Raw genomic sequence first — 24,479 nt, forward strand, 5'->3', positions numbered from 1 at the left:
AACACGAGCATGCTCGGGTAACATAATATCGCTAATAATCACTAATGCCGATACAGTTGAAAGTGCGATGCCGGGCGTGGGGTCGGCCACTTATACTTAGGAGATGTTCCCGGCGTTGTGGGCCAAATATATTCATTCTGCGGGCCAGAGTTTGACATATGTGCTCTAACAGAAGAGTTAGATGGCTGTGTAACTCGGACGTGGATCGCAATGCAATGCTCAGACTGGCCGGCGTCTCTCCTGACCCGAGCATGACAGCTTCATGCATTTCTTTGTAGCTGTCACGCTCGGGTCAGGAGAGCTTCCGGCCAGTCCAAGGATTGCGTTGTGATCCTCATCCGAGTTATATTGATTAAAATCCTACTTTTCAAAGGGTAGACATGTTACAGATTTCCTAATGATGAGAATATGGAAACAAATTGGTAGCACATCAAGGCCACACAGGCTGCTCACAGTAGCAGGAGTAACACGTGGCCTGGTGTTGTGTTGAGTAAGGCTAGGTTCCCATTGCGTTAATGGGACCGCGCTAACGGACAGCGTTGCACGGCGAAATTAACGCCGTGCAACGCATCCGTTAGCGCGCCCATTAACAGCAATGGGGACGCGCATCACTAGCGCGTGCTATTTTCGGCACGCGCGAGCGATGTGCCGGTGTTTTGTGGCGCGCCGCGGACGCTGCTTGCAGCGTCCGAGGCGCGCCCGCGGTCCGTTCCCCGCTCTCTCAGATCAGAGATCTGCGAGAGCGGGGACGTTTAACGCGACCCCTCCCTTTATATCACATTGCGTTAGCGCAATCCGCTAGCGCTAGGCGCTAAACGGATTGCACTAACGCAATCTGAACCTAGCCTAAACCTCTCCTGAGACACTTTCATGTTCCTCCATGAAGGGCATTTCATGGGGTTGCCCACATGGTCTCCAGACCAATCTACGACAATCATCATTGCAAGCAAGACAAAAGCAGGACTCATCACTGAAGAGGATAGACCTCCATTCCAGCATCCATTGCCACCTTGCTCTGCACCATGATAGCCTTTGAGATTGGTGGCGTAAGGTCAATGAAGATGTCACACCGGTCCTACTCCTGGGAGTATGGTGGCATAATGTCCCCTCTCTAGTCTCCATTCCAGCTCGGCGTTACATTGATTTGGTCTTGGAGCCAGTGGTGCCACCATTTCTTCATAGTGCCCCAGGAGCCATTTTCCAACATGACATCAGGCCGCATGTTTCTCGTACTACTATGAGCAGCCTACTTGGCCTTAATGGGAACCTGTCACCTGAATTTGGCGGGACCGGTTTTCGGTCATATGGGTGGGGTTTTCGGGTGTTTGATTCACCCTTTCATTACCCGCTGGATGCATGCTGGCCGCAATATTGGATTGAAGTTAATTCTCTGTCCTCCGTAGTACACGCCTGTGCAAGGCAATCTTGCCTTGGGCACGCGCAGTATGCTTTGCCCAACTGTGGGCAAAGCTGAAAAGCATTAGTGCGCATGCGACAGCGCACTATGTCCCGGAACACAGCAAAATACTTCCGGGACATAGTGTGCTGGCGCATGCGCACTAATGCTTTTCGGCTTTGCCCGCAGTTGGGCAAAGCATACTGCACTTGCGCAAGGCAAGATTGCCTTGCGCAGGCGTTTACTACGGAGGACAGAGAATGAACTTCAATCCAATATTGCGGCCAGCATGCAGCCAGCGGATAACGAAAGGGTGAATCAAACACCCGAAAACCCCACCCATATGACCGAAAACCGGTCCCGCCAAATTCAGGTGACAGGTTCCCTTTAACATTCAACCAAAGCTGCATGTTCCCCGGTCTTGTCTCCTATCGAGTACATCTGGGACGTCATTAGTCAGTAATTACAGGGAGCTGCCAGCAGCGGATCTTGATGATTTGGTGTTCAAAACTAAGGCCACATTCACATAGTATTTAGTGAGTTTTTTTCCCCAGTGTTTGTAAGCCAAAACCAGGAGTGGGTGAAAAATATAGAAAATACTGAGGTAAAATACTGATCAAATACTGGATGTGTGAATGTGGCCTAATGCATTTTTAAAGCAGGAGTCGGGAATGCTAATTTGGGAGGATTATTTATTTTCCTTAAGTGTTTTTGAAGACATTTTGCTCTTTTCTTTACTACCCTTATTCAAAACCTCCTCAGAAATAAATGAAAAACCCTGAAAAATTCCTCAGCAAAGTGAATTTTCCACAGAGCAAGAATTTTCTTGGTTTTTGAGGAAAATTTTGAAGTAGACCCGTTCCCCAAAAATTCTGCGCGAACATAAGCCTTTGAATACTCTTTGATGCAGATTTATTTTCAAAATCCACATCAAACATAACTTTCACACGTTATCATTATAGGACATGTGGAGAGCTTTTACTTTATTAGAGATTTTTTTTTTTCAGTCACAAACATGGTCACTGCGCTATTACACCAAATTCAGCGCCTTTCTAATGAATGAGACGCCATTACACAGTAAAATGAGGACGCACAAGATGGCGGCTCATCTCCTCAAACAACTCTTCTCGCCTCACTGACAACAGCCAATAAGAACGCTGAAAAAACCGGGACAAAAGATTTGATTGACAAGTTTTATGACCAATAAAGGAAGGAGATGTTAAATTCCCGCCTTTCTCCTTGTAGCCAATAAGCCGCTATTTTCCTTGATTGGCGTCTACTTTCAACCAATGAATGGACTCGATGAAAGATTGGCGTTACGTTTGACCAACCGCGTTTCAGTAAGTAGGCGGGGCGGTTGCGGTTTAGCCCCGGCGCCATGTTACGGAGCTCTCAGTCCCGGCGGATCTCTGAAGATGGCGGCAACTGCAGCGGTGGGAGGAAGGCCAGCTTATTACGGCAACGAGGGTGGTCGTGCCACTAAGAGGATGAAGACGGACGGAACAGACGACAACGTGGCGGCCACGGCGGTAAGAATGAGGCATTTCCGTCATATTTCATTGTGTCGCCTTTTTTTACGGTGCGGGCGGCCGGGCGCTGTCGGCATCCCTCTGTTGTGCGGCCTCCGCCATCATTTAAAGGGGAAGCTCATTTTTAGTACCTTTTTTTGTCATTGATTAATATAACGGATGCGTCTGCCCTCAGCCCGGGGGAGGGGTGACCGGAGGGTCCTGCACGGGGACCCCGGAGCTGGCTACCTATGCTGCCTGCTGACCTTCCCGGTCTATAGCCGTGTACAGTGGCTGCTTCTTAAAGGCAATGAGCCGCATCCGGGCCCCATTAAAACCTCTAAGTCATGTTAAATATGGTGCCTTAAAGGGGTAGTCCTATGTTGTAAAGTGATGACCTGGTCCTGCTACGGGGGTCGGGGCCTGATTTCTGGGCCGACCACCACAGCTGACAATGGTAAAGCCTGGAGGCACAGGCCTTAGCTTGTTGGATGGGTTGCTGGGTGGTTTAGTCCACCCCGGGAATGGCTGTGTGGCACCTGCCTGCAGATCTCCAGTTGTGGGGCATGCTGGTAGTTGTAGTCCTAGAACAGTAGATCCGACTCCTGCTATAGCCTTGGATAGACTAGTAGTCCTGTAAGGTGGGCTAGCCGAGCAGGTCACCTTCCCAGATGGGTTGTGATGATACTGGGGGACCACCAGTGTTAACTGCAGGAGGTGGCACAGGCCTCTCCCAAGACCCCAGGCCCAAATCTTTGTTGGTGTTGTTTTTTGGTTTGTGTTTTTTTTGTTTTTGTTTTTTTTTTTCAAAAATTTACAAAATGGCGCAGCAGGTTCATGAATTTTATGTGGAATCAATTGCTTTATCTTGTCTTAAGGCTGTGTGCACACGTTGTGGATTTTTCGCTATAAAAAAAAAACGCATGCATATGCATCCCATCATTTAGAATGCATTCTGCAATTTTTGTGCACATGATGCGGTTTTTTTTTGGTTTTTTTTTTTCATGAAAAAAACGCATCGCGGTAAAAAAAACGCAGCATGTTCATTAATTTTGCGGATTTCCCACTATATCATTACATTGGGAAATGTCCGTGGGTAGAGAAAAAAAAAAACGCATGCGGATTTCTTGCAGAAAATGTCCGGTTTTGCTCAGGAAATTAATGCAAGAAATCCTGAACGTGTGCACATTAACCTTTCCTTTGTGCCTTTTTATAGCCAAAAGTCCTTTATTCCTCTAAAATATTGAAAAACGCCAGACCTTTATATAATAATAATAATAATAATAATAATTTTTATTTATATAGCGCCAACATATTCCGCAGCGCTTTACAAATTATAGAGGGGACTTGTACAGACAATAGACATTACAGCATAACAGAAATACAGTTCAAAACAGATACCAGGAGGAATGAGGGCCCTGCTCGCAAGCTTACAAACTATGAGGAAAAGGGGAGACACGAGAGGTGGATGGTAACAAATGCTATAGTTATTCGGACCAGCCATAGTGTAAGGCTCAGGTGTTCATGTAAAGCTGCATGAACCAGTTACCTGCCTAAGTATGTAGCAGTACAGACACAGAGGGCTATTAACTGCATAAAGTGAATGAGAACATGATGCGAGGAACCTGTTTTTTTTTTTTTATATATATATATATATATATATATATATATATGCCACACAGGGATAGTTAGGTTAATGCATTGAGGCGGTAGGCCAGTCTGAACAAATGAGTTTTTATGGCACACTTACAACTGTGGGGATTGGGGATTAATCGTATTAACCTAGGTAGTGCATTCCAAAGAATTGGCGCAGCACGTGTAAAGTCTTGGAGACGGGAGTGGGAGGTTCTGATTATTGAGGATGCTAACCTGAGGTCATTAGCGGAGCGGAGGGCACGGGTAGGGTGGTAGACTGAGACCAGAGAGGATATGTAGGGTGGTGCTGAGCCATGGAGTGCTTTGTGGATGAGGGTAGTAGTTTTTTGTTTTTGGATTCTGGAGTGGATGGGTAGCCAGTGTAATGACTGGCACAAGGTAGAGGCATCGGTGTAACGGTTGGTGAGGAATATGATCCTGACAGCAGCATTCAGGACAGATTGGAGCGGGGAGAGTTTGGTAAGAGGGAGGCCGATTAGTAGAGAGTTACAATAGTCCAGACGAGAATGAATAAGAGAAACAGTAAGAGTTTTTGCAGAGTCGAAAGTAAGAAAAGGGCGAATTCTAGAAATGTTTTTGAGGTGCAGATAAGAAGAGCGAGCCAGTGATCGGATGTGGGGGGTGAATGAAAGCTCGTAATCAAGGATGACCCCAAGGCAGCGGGCATGTTGCTTTGGAGTAATGGTGGAACCGCACATGGAGATGGCAATGTCAGGCAAAGGTAGGTTAGTAGAGGGAGAGAACACAGAGGAGTTCAGTTTTTGACAGGTTCAGTTTCAGATAGAGGGAGAACATGATGTTAGAGACAGCGGTAAGACAATCACTGGTGTTTTCTAAAAAGGTCGGCGTGACAACAGGAGAAGAGGTGTATAATTGGGTGTCGTCAGCATAGAGATGGTACTGGAAACCAAATCTACTGATTGTTTGTCCAATAAGGGCAGTATTAAAGTATAAAAAATCACTCCTGGGATACATTGGTGTAAAATGTTTGCAGATGATGACCTCTAGAAAACAAAACTCAGCAACTGTGACCAAAAAGAGAGAACAAGGGCAAATATTGGAACCACGGCAGCCGCCGATCCTGACCGTTTTTTAATCCTGCCCAACTATTGAAGTTTGTTTGGTTTTTTTGGTGTTTCCACTACATGTGATTCGGTGTTTATATTCTTAAAAACTTAGTACTACCTAATATATGGAAAAAAGTGATCTAAAATTTCCTAAGGACCCATTCTGTACCTATGTGTTCAAGATCAGGTCTCAACACCCCAAAATGTGTCTGCAAATTGAGGTTTGCTTTGGCTTTTATCCTAAGTTATGTCACAAGGGGTGATGTTGTTAGGCTACTTTCACACTTCCGTATTTTTTTGTTTTTTTTTAATCCGTCACAATGCGTCGGCGTGATGTATCGCTGGATGCAATGCATCCAGTATTTTGATGGATCTGCTAGATGGTTCTGTCGAAAAACTGGATTCGTTGCATCCGTTTTTACCATCCGTTTCATCCATGTTTTTGATGGATCCGTTTTCCATGCCTAAAAATGGGAGTCTCCCAAATGTGACTGGCTACTGAAAAATAAGGAAACCAATATATTGACTGGCTGGCTGTCTTCAGGCTGGCAGGAGTCTTGCTGGTACATTTGGGGCTGACGCCCCAGGCCAGGTTTATATAGATTTGGGCCCTATCTGGCCAATTGGCTACGAATTCCTGCTTCTGAGCATGCTCGGTGTGAAAAAAAAAAACGGCATTCCAGTGCTGGATTCCATCATACGACGTGTCACGACGGATCTTGCGTCCATAGGCTTCCATTCTAGTCAACGACGTATGCCGCAGGATCCATCACGACACGTTTTCCTGACGCAGACAAAAAACGTTACATTGAACGTTTTTTCCAGACAACGGTCCACCAAAACACGACGGATCCGTCGCTAATACAAGTCAATGGGAAAAAAACGGATCTTGCGGGCACATTTGCAGGATCCGTTTTTTTCCCAGACAACGACGCATTGCGACGGATTTGAAAAGACGGAAGTGTGAAAGAGGCCTTAAAATTTCTACTTCCAATAGGCGGTGGTAGATTCGTGATCTGTGTATGTGACAGTAGTAAATCAAATCTTCCTCCTCTGTCGGGGGTCTGCTTGTCTGATAGCCACCGCCTGCCCCCACAGCTGTGGTCTCTTGCTTTCACTGCATTTCAGTGCAGAGTAAACTCTGGACCAAAAAAAGGCATCAAATCTGACAATTGCATGTATTTATTTTTTTTGGCCAATGGAAGTTCCTGGTGGTCCTGTAGTAGAATTAATTCCTGTTCACCTTGTGTTCTGTGAAGTTCTGAATCTTCTCTATAGAGCTGCTGCTAGCTGTGCAGGATACATAATGGTTTGGTTTATCAAAATTACATATACATATTTTATTTATTTTTTTTAGGAGGGATATGATGACCCACACAAGACGCCCGCTTCTCCGGTGGTCCACGTGAGGGGGTTAATTGACGGTGTGGTGGAGGCTGATCTTGCAGAGGCCCTGCAGGAGTTTGGTACTATCAGGTAAGACTAGAAGTAACACAAATGATTTTTTTTTTTGTGAACTTGAGTCTTAAGGTATGTGCACACGTTGCAGACTTCTGTGTGGGATTTTCCGCTGAGTTTTTGAAAAATCTGCAGGTACCACTCACTGCGGAATTACCGTGAATTTCCAGTGTTTTTTTGTGCGAATTTCACCTGCGTTTTACCACCTGCAGATTCCTATAAAGGAACAGGTGTAGAACGCTGCGGAATCGGCTCAAAGAATATACATGCTGCAGAAAATACAACGCAGTATTTTCTGCAGCATGTGCACTGAGGATTTTGTTTTCCATAGGTTTACATGGTACTGTACACCGCATGGGAAACTGCAGCGTCTAATCCGCAACGTGTGCACATAGCCTTACTGTTGAACCACAAGTAGAGTAACTGAGTCCAGCTCTGTCCTTAGCCAGGTTTGTTGTTGCTTTGAGACGAAACATGCATATTAAAGCCACATTGTGCAAGAGGCCAGTCAGTGACTGCTTGATTCTGTGCCCTGCTCCTTCCTGGCAGACAGACAAGTTGCAGATAAGCAGCCTCTAGTCACCCGAGTGGCATGGTTCCCGGTTGGCTTGTTAAATCTAGTGTTCTTTCAGCATATCTGAGTAAGGCTAGGTTCCCATTGCGTTAATGGGAACGCGCTAACGGACAGCATTGCACGGCGAAATTAACGCCGTGCAATGCGTCCGTTAGCGCGCCCATTCACGGCAATGGGAACGCGCAGCACTAGCGTGTGCCATGTTCGGCACGTGCTAGCGACGCGCCGGTGTTTTGTGGCGCGCCGCAAACGCTGCTTGCAGTGTCCGAGGCGCGCCCGCGGTCTGTTCCCCGCTCTCGCAGATCGGGGGTCTGCGAGTGCGGGGACGTCACCGCGACACCGGAACGCGGCCCCGGTAAAAACATTGCGTTAGCGCAATCTGCTAGCGCTAAACGGATTGCACTAACGCAATGTGACCCTAGCCTAAATGATGCCTGGCTGGGATGGCAGACCTGGTGGGCAGCCTATATCAGCTGCGCCTCTGAGGACTGAGCTGCATCCAGACATGTCTTCAGCTTGTTAGAGGCAGTGCATTCCCTCTCCCCTGTGTGACTTGTACACATTGTCAATCTATATTCATATGCTAACCCTTTGTAGTCTGGTTACACTGACTTGTTGGGTCCCTTCTCTCTCCAGTTATGTAGTTGTAATGCCCAAGAAGCGACAAGCCCTGGTGGAGTTTGAGGACGTTCTGGGAGCTTGTAATGCTGTTAACTATGCTGCCGACAACCAGATATACGTTGCCGGTCACCCAGCTTTTGTCAACTACTCCACTAGTCAGAAGATCTCCCGCCCTGTTGACACTGGAGATGACTCGAGGGGCGTCAACAATGTGTTACTCTTCACCATCCTCAACCCCATTTATTCAATCACTACGGTAAGCTGTAGTGCCAAAAGCTTTTACTGGAAGTCTTATTTTGGTCATCTGTACTTCCCGGACACAATATGAAGGGCCTGAACCACCAATCACTGCGGACTTGGCAATCACAATGTGCCTGTCTATATCTGATTGGACTTGTTACTTGTCATTCACTGGATCTGAATGCAGTCGGTGGGAGCTGATCTATTCGGACAAGGATGTGAATTTTTTTTTTTTATACCATTCTTTGGGGGGGATGGTATGGCTCGTACAAATTGCATGGTAACTGATGCTAGCAGTGGTCTCGGGGTGTAATTCATTACATGCGCCTCACTGTTCATTACTGAACACTGCGTGCCCATGCCAACCGAGCAAGAAGAAATCAATGAGCCGGTCAGCTGTCAAACTACAGCTGCTGGGCCAAGCACCCCAGAAATCTGCTGGGGGGCCAAATAAAAGGTTGAGGGCTGTAAATGCCCTGCAGGCCTGAGGTTCCCACCCCTGTAATAGGGGTTTACAGCACAAACTCCACCCCTATATTTTACTCTCTAGCTGAAGGGGTCAGTTTGCAAGTACTTGTTACCGCTGATGTGACTTTTCTATGTTACTTGAAATATACACTAAAGCTTTAAATGTAGAAATGCATGCACTGTTAGAGCTCATTGTTGTTGTTAATATTATTTAGGATGTTTTGTACACCATCTGTAATCCATGTGGGCCTGTCCAGCGGATTGTCATCTTCAGGAAGAATGGTGTCCAGGCCATGGTTGAATATCCTTTTAAGAAATGAAATGTTTCTAATTGATTTAACTCTCTGAAGAGCTATTCCAGCCTTACACTGTTGTGCATTTCTAAAAATATACCACCACTCTGTGATCATCTGATGGGTGGTGGAGCAGTGGCCCGCTGTCACTACGGCTGCTGTGCAGGGAAGTAACAGGAGGGGTGGCAGCAGAGCCTTATCAGGATCTGACACTATCTCCCAAATCACAGTGTGATGACATAAGTATGAGAATCTACAGTAAAAAAGCACATGGAAACCAAAAATGTATCTGGTAGTAATCCTTTCTTGAAATAAACACTTTAAAAAGAGGGATTTAAAATAAGTGGGTAACCAAAAGTGGCACCATAGCACTAGTGTATAGCAGAAGATCAGTACAAACTACACGTAAAAAATTAAGACTCCTAGGTGAAAGTATATGCCGATAAAGATGTGTAAAGACAGCCTAGTGGTTTACACTACATATAAAACTTGTTTTATATATCAGCTTATATTGTAGCCAATAGATATAGTCAAAAATAATATATAAAAGACTTAGAACAGATCTAAAACCTGTATAGAGCAGACATTACCACCTGCTGATGCAGTTGCACACCCCGATGCGTGTTTTGGTGAAATGCCTTAATCTGGCGTTCTTTTGGGTTAAATATATCTTATAGTGCCTGTATTGATTTGCACATATTTTAAAGCCCAGTAGTCTGTAATTTTCTACTTCTAGCAGGAGGTAAATGCAAAAATACTTGCTGTGGTGCCACATTTGGTTAAACCCTAATCTGCCTCTGCACTTAGGCCAGCAGTGTTCATTGCTAAATACAAAGTACTGCCATCCCAAGGAATCTGGCTGGATAAAAGGTAATTGAGGGCCATAAATAGTTCAGCACCCCTTCTGTGAGAGTAATCTCCAGTGCAGGGGGCAGTGAGAAGCCACCAGGCACCTGCCTCTTACTAGTCTACAGCACATACTTGGGTTGTGTGAGCTTTGCTTAATTACCGTGGCTTGTAGAAGAAAGTTTTCTGAAAGTAGGTAATGTCCCAATATACACAGGAATGTACAGTGTAAATTAGATTATCAAATCCACCGTATGCTTAATTAGTTGGATGTGCAAAATGTCTTTTATATACATTTTTCCTTAACCTTTTGTACATTTGACTCTGTACAAAGCGCTCAACGTGCCAAGGCGTCTCTGAATGGAGCAGACATATACTCAGGATGTTGCACTCTAAAGATTGAATACGCTAAGGTAAATCTGAGGTGGTGAATGGGTATTGTGGGTAGAGCAGGACTAGGCATTAAAGAGCAGGGGCTAGGAGTCTTTTGGGATTTTTTTTTTTCCCTTCTGCCTATGGCTATTTGGATATTTATACCATCCTTCGGTGGCTGTACCATTCCGCCCACAATGTATGTCCTGATGCTTGCACTGATGTCAGGATGTAATCTTTCATTGCATGAGCCTCAGCGTTCAGTGGTGAACATAGTGTGCACATGCTCACAGAGCAAGAAGAAATTTAAAGGGAACCTGTCACCCTGAAAATCGCGGTTGAGATAAGCCCCCGATGTTACCTGAAAGAGGAGAAAAAGAGGTTATATTATACTCACCCAGGGGCGGTCCCGCTGCTGGTCCGGTCGGATGGGCGTCTCTGGTCCACTACGGCGCCTCCCATCTTCATTCCAAGACGTCCTCTTCTGATCTTCAGCCACGGTTCCGGCGCAGGCGTACTTTGTCTGCCCTGTTGAGGGCAGAGCGAAGTACTGCAGTGCGCAGGCGCCGGGCCTCTCTGACCTTTCCGGCCCCTGCGCACTGCAGTACTTTGTTCTGCCCGCAACAGGGCAGACAAAGTACGCCTGCGCCGGAACCGTGGCTGAAGATCAGAAGAGGACGTCTTGGAATGAAGATGGGAGGCGCCGTAGCGGACCAGAGACGCCCATCCGACCGGACCAGCAGCGGGACCGCCCCTGGGTGAGTATAATCTAACGACTTTTTCTCCTCTTTCAGGTAACATCGGGGGCTTATCTACAGCATTACAGAATGCTGTAGATAAGCCCCTGATGCCGGTGGGCTTACCTTGCCTCACCCGCGATTTTCGGGGTGACAGGTTCCTTTTAAGAGTCGCTGACTGTCAAATTACAGCTATCGACCCTAGCACTGCAGTCCCTAGGAATCTACCCGGGGGCCGGATAAAGTGTCATTGAGGAGCCTGCAGTTCCCCACCCATGCATTACTGGGGAACAATTTGAAAAAAAATTTCTGTTGAGTTAGGTTTTTGAGCTGATTTATACTAAAATTGGCATGCTGATTCCAAAAATGTAGTCAGTTTTTTTTTTTCTAGCACGTCAAGTTTTTTCCTCCACAACTTACCTGCCAGAGAAGCACAATTGCACTGATATCTGTAATAAGACTTGTTATCTGATTACAATTCGACTCATATAGAGCTACGTGGCAACTTGTAAGAGTAGTCACAACTGAGACAGTGTGGTGAGAGGTGTGTGCAGCTCCCAATACGTCATAATTATCAATATCTTTACACAAAAAATTTATCATAGTAGGAATAAATAGGATTTGTGATAGCTTTTCTCTTTACATTGGGCGCTTAGTTGTAATGTATATATCTTTTATGATTTTTTTTTCTTTGTTAGTTTACAAACTTTCCATCTGTTTTGTTTACATATGTACATATTTCCTTTGTTTCAGATCATGTCTGCTTCTTATATATTTCATTTTTTGTTCATATTTGTACTATTTAAAAAAACAACACTTTTTAGGTAGAGTAGTTTACATATTTTTGAGAAGACAAGAATCCTATAGTTCAAAAACTTGATGTGATAGAGAAAAACTGAGATCATTTCTGGCTTCAGCATCCAAAAATTAGTTAAGAACAGTTGTCTGACCTAACTCCTAAAAAAAATTGTGTTCCCCAGTGTTATTAAAGCTTTCTTTCTCTGGGGTCCACATTATGATTCTTGTTTTCATCTTTCCAAAGCCCACAAGACTGAATGTCTTCAGAAACGACCAGGACACTTGGGACTATACCAACCCGACTCTGAGCGGACAAGGTAAAAATTTCCCTTTGTGTGTTTTAAGTATACATTCTCTATTCATTAGTTTGATCAAATGCACCAGACTGGCACGTCACACTACAATGCCATTGCTTTAGCTCTTGGCTACCAAGAAACATGGTCCAGTTTATTTATTTTATTTTATTTCCCCTACACCTAACCCTATTTCCACAGTGTAAGATCTGAATAGAAATGTAAGTTAAAGTTTCTCAAACTTGTTTCACTTTGCAAATTTTACATGTACCTAATCCCCTAAACTATTTTCTGAGCCGTTTGGCTCCTGACCGTTTCTCCCTAGAGCAAGCAATGGCATTACATGTCCAAACCTAACACATTTCTTTTCCAAGGTACATAACTAGAATCCATGTGCAGGGGCCAGCTCAGTGCTGCCTGAGATGAAGGCGTTGACCCATGAGGCGACAGTATTTGGTTTTCAGGGGTGTCCCACTAATGGGAAGTTTCCCGGCTCCCTCTTGCGGTCCAGGACTGACAGGCCCTCGTCTGCACATTGTCTGTTATTTAAAAAAACACACAGTGTAGTGAGAAAGCATGGAGACACGCATCGCAGAGACCAGGCCCTTCTACACACGGAGAACATCACACGGTGAACCAAGAGAAAGACGCTGAATCGGGGGCTCCGACAGGCATGTAACAAGTGCTTCCAGTACAGAGACCGGGCTCCACACTACAGCAGACACGTTACAAGTACAGTGAAACTGACGGACACATGCCATAGCAGAGCATTCACAATGGGCACGGAAGTGGGTCGGCACATGCCACGGCAGGCCAGAGACGGGACATGCTACAACACTAGCTCCAATGCGAACCTCCATTTCTCACAGACAAGTCCAGAAGAGCCCGAAACACAACCTTGTTTTTCTAAACACCTCTTCAAGATACAGGACGTGCGCCCAGACACCCGCTAGCAGCATCACAAGTGAAACATGCACATTGGAGCACACAGAAACACGGAGAAACAAATTTTTATTTTTTGTTTCTTTTAGCAACTTTTTACAGAATTTGTTGAGTTGTGTTTTGACCTTCGTTTGTAACTCATGACTGAAACCATGTGATGCAGGGTCGCAACGTGTGTATGGCGGGGCGGCACCTTTCAGAGCTCTGCTTACGCACACATGAGGTATCCAATGGTAAGAGAAATGCAGATAAGTTGTTGTCACTGGGACACGGCTGTAAGTAAGTCTTTTCTCAATCTTCCCCAAATGAAATGTCTTGTGCTCAGTCAGAAATATAATTTTTATATATATTTTTTTTTTTTGCTATAAGGGCTGGTGGCTGATGGGGAGGAGCGAGGGTGGATCTGTGTATCAAGGTCACTGTTACCCAGCAGTCCTTGGTTTGGGTTTGGGAGGTGATAAGGGATGTTGGACTTCTTCAATGCCATTTTTATAGAGGGTGCTTCATAGTAATTGTATGTTTTATTTGCTTCAGAGCCTTGATACACAGCTCTTTTTAAATTGGGTGCAGGCAGCAAGGGCGTGGACCCCAATTTTTGATTAAATGGTGGGGGTTTACGATGGCGGGGTGACAAAAAATGCTGACTGATCTCTATGCTTAAATTCTAGGTGATGCCGCAGCAACTCCTAACAAACGGCAGCGAAATCCACCCTTACTGGGAGACCACCCCGCAGAGTATGGTAAGATGCCGCATCACGTTACAGACAGCCCAAAGGATGCACCAAATTCAGTAAAATGTTGCTCCGATACCATAGTCTGATCAGGAGGTGATGTCCTGATGGGCACCTGTCCACAGGACGTCATCTGCAGCAGTTGCCTTTATATTAATAAATAGAACAACCAATAATTGCTGTGCGACCTATAAAGACTGATATAACTATATAGTGGAAACATGACTAGTAAATTTTGAATTTTTAGATGTTAACATAGTCTAAATAACAAAACCTATCTCTCAACAGATAAAAATTGTAGGGCGATAGATGGAATATAATAAAGTGCTTCAGTAATACATACCAGAAGCAGCGCAAGCTTCCCCCCCCCAAGTGGTCAAAAAATGCATTTCAAAATAGGGGTCACATAACATATACATGGTTTTATCGTGTGGGCAGGTGTCTAGTTAGTACTATTATTATTTATTGTTATAGCGCCGTTTATTCCATGACGCTTTACATGTAAGGAGGGGTATACATAATAAAAACAGGTACAGTAATCTTAAACAATACAAGTCCTAACTGGTTAAGGAGGAGAGTTAGTACTGAACTGCCCTACACTTTGTGAATGGTACAATGACAAGCACCTACTACTCGAATTCAATCATTAATCCAGTCATTGTGCCTCTGCACAAAACACAGGCCTAATTTCATCTTCATGGATGACGATGCTCCAGCTCATTGAAGTCACATCATTAGGGAATGGCCTGCACTTTCTCCAGACCAGAATCCCACAGAAAACCTATGGGATCAGCTGAGTCTCCATTTAGAGGCTCTAACTCTGTACACCAGAACCTCCAATGACCTGAGGACTGCCCTTCAGTAAGACTGGGATGCAATGCCTCCGCAGGCAATAACGCTCCTTGTGAGACATCATTGTCAAGCTGTAATTGATGCTCAAGGACACAAGACATTGACATTTATAGGGGCTTATACGCACAACTGTTGATGGCTTCAGTTTTAATAAATGGTTTGTGATGATCTCGATTGCTGCTTATGTGCCCTAATTTCATGATCCAACATTACTGTAGCATGAATGAGTGTATTTTAGGAGTCTGAGTCGGTCCATTTTATAAAACTCCACAGCACTGCCTGTAGTGGTAATCTCCTGTTAATAAAACACTGATTTTTTGTTATTGAACCACAAAACTCAGTCTGGTAAATGACACATTGCTGGAAGCTGGGTTTCTGCCCCTACTTACTGCTCTTCAATTAACTGCTGACAAATTACCTTTTAATGCGAACCTGTCAGCAGGATTTTGCTTAGTAAACTACAGGCATTGTCAGGTTGGCAATGTTAAACTGATTAAAATGAAACCTGGTGTTAAGTAACCAATGTTAATGTTTTCAGTTAGGCTGGTGTCACACTTGCATGTGCAATGTGAGACTTGTGCAAGTCTCATGCATCAGTGCCAGTCACTGCTGCCGGCATTCGGGATCCTGGATGTATGTCTATGCAGCTGAACGCTCCGGTCCAAATCTCCAGCCGCAGTGACGGATATTGATGTGAGAGACTTGAAGTGTGACACCGGCCTTAATGATATGCCCATGTTTCGGGGTGGCACTGTAGGCAGTCTTATCTTATCTTCCTTATCTTAGCCAGAGAAACCAAGTAAAGACCTGGCCAAAGCACTCTGATAAGGAATGTTTGTGCTTCAGGGTTGCCTGTGGACAGCTCTTTCCACAAAATGGCTTTCTTCACCCCAGGTATCATTTTAATCTGTGTGACAATGCCTGTAGTTTACTGGGCATAATCCTGCTAACAGGTTCCCTGTAATTCACTTAGCTTTTGAGTGATTGATGGAGGGGTGTGGGTCTAGAAATCCATGCTCCCACTGAAATTAAATTAATAAAAATAGCATAAAAAATTTAGGATTTCGTACAGAAGTGTAGTTGCCTTCTATGTACCGGTGTTTGTGAATCCTCCCCGACTTTTTTTTTTTTTTTTTTCTTCGACAGGTGGAGGCCCGCATGGTGGATACCATGGTCCCTATCACGACGAGGGTTACGGCCCCCCACCCCCACACTATGAAAGCCGTAGATTGGGACCTCCTCCCGCTGGAGCCCCACGCAGGGGACCAAATCGTTATGGTCCTCAGTATGGTCACCCACCACCCCCGCCCCCTGAATACGGCCCCCATGCTGACAGCCCGGTGCTCATGGTGTACGGACTTGATCCAAACAAGATGAATTGCGATCGGGTGTTCAATATCTTCTGTCTGTATGGCAATGTGGAGAAGGTAAAATGACCTGAACTCGTGGCGTCTCATGATTATATTGGACTGCGCTGATCTCCAACTTTGACTATTAGGTGAAATTTATGAAGAGCAAGCCTGGGGCTGCCATGGTGGAGATGGCTGATGGGTACGCTGTGGACCGAGCCCTGACCCATCTGAACAATAACTTCATGTTTGGGCAGAAGCTCAGCGTTTGGTGAGTTCACTTGTCAATATGGGGTAGAGTTGCCAAACTTTATTTTTTTTCTTTGGTAGTTCTCTAACTACATGTTTACATTTCCAGTGTATCTAAGCAGCAGTCAATTGTGCCCGGTCAGTCGTATGGCCTGGAGGATGGTTCATGCAGCTTCAAGGTGTTCAGCGGCTCCAGAAACAATCGCTTCACGTCCGCCGAGCAGGCGGCAAAGAACCGGATCCAGCAGCCAAGCAACGTGCTACATTTCTTCAATGCCCCACCAGAAGTAACTGAGCAAAACTTCTATGAGATCAATGAGGAGCTGGGTGTGAAGAAACCAGCATCTGTCAAAGTGTTTGCTGGAAAAAGTAAAAGTATGGACCTTTGGCTGTTTTAACCAGAACTTTAGAAGTGGGTAAGTGGGGTTCATCTCCCAAGGTCCCTGGTTAAATTTTTTTTTTTTCTTTTTTTTTTTTTTTTCTTCTCTCTAGGTGAGCGGAGCTCTTCCGGGCTGTTGGAGTGGGAGTCTAAGAGTGATGCCCTGGAAACACTTGGTCTTCTGAATCATTACCAGATGAAGAATCCCAGTGAGTTCTCATATATGGGAATGTTTACATATAAACTAAATTGTGAAAACGTGCAGAATTTAGATGTGATTCGGTCGCTGCACATTTGACTGAAACTTGCAGCATTTCTGAAACCAAGCATTTCTGTGGTAGCCTGCAGCGTGTCTACAATCCGTAGTGGACATTGTTTGATGCAAGTGACTGGGGATTACTTGGGCGTCATTCACTAGCATCGTCCTCTACCTCAAACTGTGTTTCACAATGTGTTAAAGGGAATCTGTCACCTTGTTTGCCACTTAATATAAGTTCCGTATAATGTGGAGACAGTCCTGGATTTCCGTGAAGTCAGTGCTGATGGCTGTAGCTTTTGATCCACTGAAGTGGTCTGCAGCGGCATCTTGAACAGTGGGGTTTGGACATGTCCGTAGTAGGCAAGAAATCCCCCTCATTCCATTCTACAGACAGTGTTTTTTCTTTTCTTCGACATTAAAATCAATGCAGACAACCCCCTTTATTAATAAATATAGAAATGCTGTCTACAGACCAAGATTATGAATTAGCAACTTATCCTGTAGTTAATCCTTAGGGGTCCGGTGTCTGGGAGCCACTACAATTGGCGGACCAAGCAATTTATATCACCTTTACAGAATGGAGCTGCAGATCAGATGCAGACTACTGCTCTATCGCCTCTCATTGGGGGACACAGGAACCATAGGGCGTATGCTGCTGCCACTATGCACAAAAAAGTTAGCTCCTCTGCAGTGTACACGCCACCGACTGGCATTATGCAGTTTAGCTTAGTGTCAGTAGGAGGTGGACACTGGTCTTTCATTAGACCCTTATCTACCTCAATGTGCGTCGTTTTTCTTTCATGTTTTCCGGAGGGATACAGGGTGAACAGTCACACCTGTACTCCCACAATACGGACTGAGTACGGCGTGTACTGCCACCCCGTATCCTCATAGATCACTCAGCAGGACCATGATCCTAGCTCACAAGCGTGCTCAGAAGTCCGGTCCTAGCTCCGCCTCCACCCACTCACCTACCAGAGCCTGTCGGTTGCGGGGACGAGGACATCCATCACCAGCTCCCTGGATGTCCAATACCTTCCCCATAAGGCTTGAGGTTAGTAACAGACGACGTGGGATGTTTAGGTGAGTATTCCTAGAATCCCTCCTCAAATCTGGGGTAGTCATGGGGGGGGGGGATTTCCTTTTTGTTTGGCGTTTTCCCTCACTTCTTACGCCGTGGCACTCTCCGGCGGTTGCCATCAGGCTGGGCAACTCCTCAGCATGGTGGACTCGGGAGAAGGGCAGGGGTCTTCGCCTGCGACTGCGCTCTTTCCTCCCTGCACTGTGGCATTATGGCAGCCGCGCTGTGCTTTTGCGGCCACATCTCTCGCCCTCCGCGGTGGGTTTACAGGCAGCCGCGCTGCCTTCCCTGCGGCTGCACTCTTTCCTGTCTGGTCCGGGGCCTACTTCCGGTGACGCGTCTCCTCAGGCGGGCTTTTCTCCTGCCCGACCAGTATCCCTTGGCGTGCTCCACCCATCGGCGCCATCTTGGTGCTCCCGACCTACACGGCCCACGCACGTCCCTTGGCTCCCTCTCTGTGCGATGCAGAGTTATATTTCAGCCTGGCGTCTGCATTCCCAGATGACTACGTGCCCTTGGTCCCCTTGACCGGATTTCTGCAGGAGTCGCATCTCCTGATCTGAAAGGCCATCTTCCCTGGGGGACTATCTACAAGCTGGGCAGCTTCTTCCGTCTGGAACCGCTTCGTCTGCCGGGAGTAGCTCTGCACTGCAGACTGACGCTCCCCTAACCCTCTGGCATTTTTCTTCAGGGACCCTTCAAAATGTCTACCTCTAAAGGAGGCCGCTCTCGTCCTCCTACTTCCTCTAATTCTTCTACCTTAGTCAAATACTTTGCATGCTCGTCTTGTAACTGCAACCTTCCCTCAGGTTAGTACTCTCCTCTTTCAGGCCTGCAACAACCCAATTGTTCCCACCGCCCAGGATCCCCCCCCGGCCGCTCCGCTTGAGTGATACCCCACCCCAGGCTGGGTTTCCTCTGTCACAATCTGTGGCGGATCTAACACGGGTGTCTCAAACTCTGGTGTCCATGCTGGACTGATTACCCCTGCAGTAGCCAGCGGGTCTCAGGAACCTCTGTCCGAGCCCTCCATTATAAGCCGCAAAAGGTCCAGACAGGAACGCCGGTCTGAGTCCTCTTCTCGCTCCATCTTGCCACACGGTCCTTCTATGTGGTCAACATCCCCCCGGTCCTCCTCCCCTGAGTCAGGCGAGGTGTCCTCTGATGCGCCTTCGGAGGATGTTTCGGAGCTGGATTCTAACCAAATCGCTAGCATGAGGGATATGGTTCAGATTCTCATTGGGGCGATAAATCAAACCTGTGGCATTAAGGAGTCCTCTACGGAACCCGCAGATCAGGCGGTTTTGTTAGACGGGCTAAACCACCTTCCAAGTTTTTCGCTCCTCACCCCGAATTCGAGGAGATCATGACCAGAGAAAGAGAACCCGACCAGACACTTTCAGAGAGGAAAGCGACTTGGCGTTTTATATCCCTTTTCTCCGGAGCTCACCACTAATTGGACGGCTTCTTCTTCAGTGGATCCTCCAGTTTCCAGGCTGTCCACTAACACGGTCCTTCCACTGTCCGACAGAGCGTCTCTGAAGGATTCTTAACAATAGTCATAATCTTTCGCGAAGTCAACCTTTGAAGTGGCTGCAGCTAGTCTTTGCCCGGCATTTGCTTCCATTTGGGCTTCAAAATCCATATCCAAATGGGCCAAACAACTCCATCGGGGCATCCTGGATGAGGCTCCACCCGGACAGCTGGCAGAGCTTGCCAACCAGGTTTCTCATGTGGGTGAATATCTGGTCTCCGCCTCCCGGGATGCCGCGTCTTGTGCGGCCCAGGCATCCAACAATGCTGTTGCCATCCGCCGGACCAATTGGCTCAAGGCCTGGCAGGCGGATTTGTCTTCTAAAAAGTCCCTTACCAGCCTTCCTTTTCAAAGTTCACGTCTCTTTGGTTCTAAGCTGGACCAAATCATTAAGGACGCCACCAGGGGCACAAGCTCTCTTCTTCCCCAGGCCAAAACTCGTCGCCCTCCTCCTAGACAGCAATTTTGGTCTTTTTGTCGCTTCGCGGCATCAAACTTTTCCCGGCAACAACAGAGGCCACAGGCACGTCAAGAGAAGACTGTATCCTTTAGACCTACTCCTTCCCGGTGTCCTTGCTACTCCCAGGGTAGATCCTCCAGGTCCAGGACTGATGGATCCACCTCAGCATGACTCAGCAAAACCCCAGTCCACTTCCCAGGCTGGGCGCCCGTCTCCTCTTCAGGGTCATCTGGATCTCCTCAGTAGAGGACGCATGGGTCAGGGAAGTTGTAGCCTATGGTTACAAAATAGTTTGTTTCACGACCCCAGGATCATTTCTTCGAATCCCGACCTCCAAGAGATCCCGCTCTAGTTCCGGGCTTCTTCGCAGCCATCGCTTCTCTCCTCAAAGCCGGGGTAATCGTTCCCGTCCCAGAAAAAGAACGGTTCACAGGTTTCTATTCAAATCTTTTTGTGGTACCGAAGAAAGATGGCAAGGTTCGTCCCATCCTGGATCTCAAATTACTGAACAGGAGAGTTCGTCTGAGTCACTTCAAGATGGAATTCCTTCGTTCAGTAATAGCTTCCATGGAGGCTCAGGAATTTCTGTGCTCCTTACATATTCAGGACTCCTACCTACATGTCCCGATATTCCCGGGACATCACGGATTCCTGCGCTTTGCGGTGCTCCAGGACCATTTTCAGTTCGTCGCCCTGCCATTCAGTCTCGCAACCGCTCCCAGGGTTTGGGTTTTCACGAAGATCATGGCGGCACTGATCGCCATCTTGGGTCAGAGGCCTGGTCCTGTTTCCGTACCTCGACGACATCCTCATCAAGGCTCCGTCCTTTTCTCAGGCACACGAAAGTCTATCGTCCTCGACACCCTAGCCCGTTTCGGGTGGCTGGTCAACCGGAAGAAGTCCTGCCTTATTCCTTCCCAGCGCCTAGTTTTCTGGGCATGCTCTTCGACACTCATCAGACCAAAGTCTTCCTTCCCGAAGACAAGAGATCCATCCTTCGTCGGGATGTAGGCTTGCTCCAAGGTCCTCGGCTTCCCTCCTTCCGATCGGCCATGAAGGTTCTGGGGAGGATTGTAGCAACATTGGAAGTGATTCCCTTCGCCCAATTTCACTCTCGACCTCTTCAGCAGGCCATTCTGTCACAGTGGGACAGGTCTATCTTCTCTCTGGATCGTCTGATCCGACTCTCTTCCCAGGTCAAGCGGTCCCTCAATTGGTGGCTGACGTCACCTCTCATCTCCCAGGGCAGGTCCTTCCTTCCAGCTCACTGGCAGGTGGCGACGACAGACGCCAGCCTGCTCGGCTGGGGTGCGGTGTTTCGCCACCTGACTGTTCAGGGTCATTGGTCGGCGCAGGAGTCTTCTCTGCCGATCAACGTCCTCGAGACCCGGGCCATCTTTCTCTCCCTTCATCACTGGGAAAGGATTCTCGGGGGTCTACCGATCCGAATCCAGACGGACAATGCCACGGCGATGGCATATGTCAACCATCAGGGGGGGGACTCGGAGCTCCTTGGCCGAGGTATCCAAGATCCTCCTCTGGGCAGAGGCAACGGTTCCGGTAATATCCGCCATGCATATCCCCGGCACGGACAATTGGGCCGCTGACTTCCTCAGCCGCGAGGGTCTCACGGCAGGGGAATGGTCCTTGCATCCGGAGATCTTCCATCAGATTTGTCTTCGATGGGGGACTCCGGACATGGACCTCACAGCGTCCCGAATGAACAGGAAGGTTCCTCGGTTCATCTCCAGGTCCCGCGACCCTCTTGCAGTGGGCGTCGACGCTCTGGCCATTCCTTGGTTGCAGTTCGTGCTGCCCTATCTGTTCCCACCCCTTCCCTTGCTTCCCAAGCTGTTGAAAAAGATCAAAGCAGAAGGGGTGCCGGTCATTCTGATCGCCCAGGAGAGCATGGTTTGCGGAGATGGTCAATCTTCTCGCGGACGCCCCCTGGCGCCTTCCAGACAGGCCTGCTCTTCTGTCTCTCATGGTCCTATCTGCTACCTGAATTCTCGGTCGCTCAGTTTAACGGTGTGGCTGAGACCGCAGTTCTAAGAGCGTCTGGCCTTTTGGACTGGGTGATTCACACCATGGTCCTGGCTAGGAAGCCCTCGTCTTCCAGGATCTACTATCGTACCTGGAAGGCTTACTTCCGTTGGTGCGAGTCCAACCGCGTTTCGCCTATGTCATTTTCCCTGCCTTCCTTCAGGCAGGACTGGATTCGGGCCTTGCTCTTTGTTCCCTGAAGGGCCAGGTTTCTGCGCTCTCTATCCTTTCAGAAGACTCTCTTCTCGGCCACAGGTTAAGACCTTCCTTCAAGGAGTGGCCCATGCTGTTCCTCCGTAAAGGGCCCCTGTGGACTCTTGGGATTTAAATCTGGTGCTGGACGTTCTGAGGGTTTCCCCCTTTTGAGCCTCTCAGGCAGGTTCCCCTGTCAGTTCTATCTTGAAAGGTGACCTTTCTTGTGTCCATCACTTCTATCTGCCACGTTTGAGTTGGCCGCCTTCTTGCTGACCTCCTATCTTGGTCATCCACCAGGACAAGGTGGTCCTCATGCCTCCGCCTTCCTTCCTTCGGTGGTTTCCACCTCAACGAGGACATCGTTCTACCTTCCTTTTGTCCAGCTCCGACTCATCCTTTGGAGCCATCGTTGAACAAGCTGGACCTTGTCAGGGCGGAGAGGATCTACCTGGATAGAACGTCCTTTTTCCGGAAGACTGATTTTCTTTTTGTCATTCCTGATGGCACGCGCAGAGGCCTGCCGGCTTCCAAGGCGACTATTGCTCGCTGGATCAGAACTGCCATTCTGGAGGCTTATCCGGTCAAGAACAGAGTGCCCCCTCCTGCGATAAAGGCTCACTCTACCTGGTCAGTCGGCGCCGCCTTGGCAGTGCACCATAGGGCTTCTGCCCTACAGCTTTGCAAGGCGGCAACCTGGTTTTCGATCCACACGTTCGCCAAATTTTACAAGGTCCTTACCTACGTTTCAGCGGACGCCAGCGTAGGCAGAAGGATCTTGCAGGCAGCAGTGTTGAGTCCTCTGACCTGATGGAAGTCTGTTTTCCCACCCCAGGGAATGCTTTTGTACGTCCCATGGTTCCTGTGTCCCCCAATGAGAGGCGATGGAGAAAACAGGATTTTTGGTTGCTTACCGTAAAATCTGTTTCTCGGAGCCTCCATGTTGTTCAGTTTCTGTTCTATGTTCTGACTGTGCTCACGTTTACAGTTCTCATGTTTGTGGTTGTTTTTCAACCTTATTATTTTTCTCCTCCTGCTTTCTCACTGAGGTTCATAATGCCAGTCGGTTGGGTGTACACTGCAGAGGAGCTAACTTTTTTGTGCATAGTGTCAGCTTCCTTGTGGCAGCAGCATACACCCTATGGTTCCTGTCCCCCCCCCCAATGGAGGCAACCAAAAATCTGGTTAGTCATTCTCTATGGGGCTGATTGTGTACATATGTGTACTGCAGCTTTTTTCAGTGGTGATTAAAGTGCCTCATTAAACAGATTTGCTGCAAATCTAACTGTTGTGTTCCCTCCCCTACCTACTGATCATGTTACCTCTTTTTGGATAGTGTTTTTTTTTTTTTTTTTTTTTTTTTTTAATTCTGGACCACCCTATTAAAGGCTTATCACTTTCAGGAAAGTAAACCACAATATATAAAATACCTAAAAACAGGCACTGTCCCTCAGTATACTAGCTCAATTTGGGCCTGAAATACAGAATTGGGCTGCCGTCACACTAGCAGTATTTGGTCAGTATTTTACATCGGTATTTGTAAGCCAAAACCAGGAGTGGAACAATTAGAGGAAAAGTATAATGGAAACATGCACGACTTCTGCATTTATTACCCACTCATGGTTTTGGCTTACAAATACTGATGTAAAATACTGACCAAATACTGCTAGTGTGACGGCAGCCTTATAGTAAGGTTAATTCCTCTTTAACACAGGTTGTTTTTGGCTGTGCCAGGTTTTACTGTGTAATCTGACTATTCATTGCTCTCCCCTTCTTGCAGATGGCCCATACCCATACACCTTGAAGCTGTGTTTCTCAACCGCCCAGCATGCATCATAACCTCCCGGATGCAACCCCCATCGCCACTTCCTTCCCCGCCGCTGATGTTTAGTACCAGTTGGCTCCTTGAGCCAGTTTTTATTTCCGGTTTATTTTATAATTTTTCATTTTATTTTTTGTATGGTTGTGCCAGTGTTTAGCACATGTTAATAAACTGTTTGGGGGACACTTGTGTTGCGTCTGTGAATGAGCGTTTGCTAGTCTTTCCCAAGTTTAATAAAGCCTGAAACTTTCATTGGTAA

General features: G+C 47.1%; 1 protein-coding gene across 1 annotated transcript; it reads left to right on the plus strand.

The window, feature by feature from the left end:
* Nucleotides 1-2,769: 2,769 nt before the first annotated feature.
* Nucleotides 2,770-24,479, plus strand: HNRNPL (heterogeneous nuclear ribonucleoprotein L). The gene is made up of 12 exons (XM_069746555.1): nucleotides 2,770-2,925; nucleotides 6,985-7,103; nucleotides 8,296-8,536; nucleotides 9,204-9,289; nucleotides 10,444-10,540; nucleotides 12,279-12,351; nucleotides 13,938-14,009; nucleotides 15,999-16,279; nucleotides 16,351-16,472; nucleotides 16,560-16,825; nucleotides 16,943-17,038; nucleotides 24,179-24,479. The coding sequence occupies exons 1-12, from the start codon at nucleotides 2,812-2,814 to the stop codon at nucleotides 24,235-24,237; spliced, it is 1,626 nt and encodes a 541-aa protein (XP_069602656.1). The 5' UTR covers nucleotides 2,770-2,811; the 3' UTR covers nucleotides 24,238-24,479.

The sequence above is a fragment of the Ranitomeya imitator genome, chromosome 2, assembly GCF_032444005.1.
Source record: "Ranitomeya imitator isolate aRanImi1 chromosome 2, aRanImi1.pri, whole genome shotgun sequence".
Lineage (NCBI taxonomy): Eukaryota > Metazoa > Chordata > Amphibia > Anura > Dendrobatidae > Ranitomeya > Ranitomeya imitator.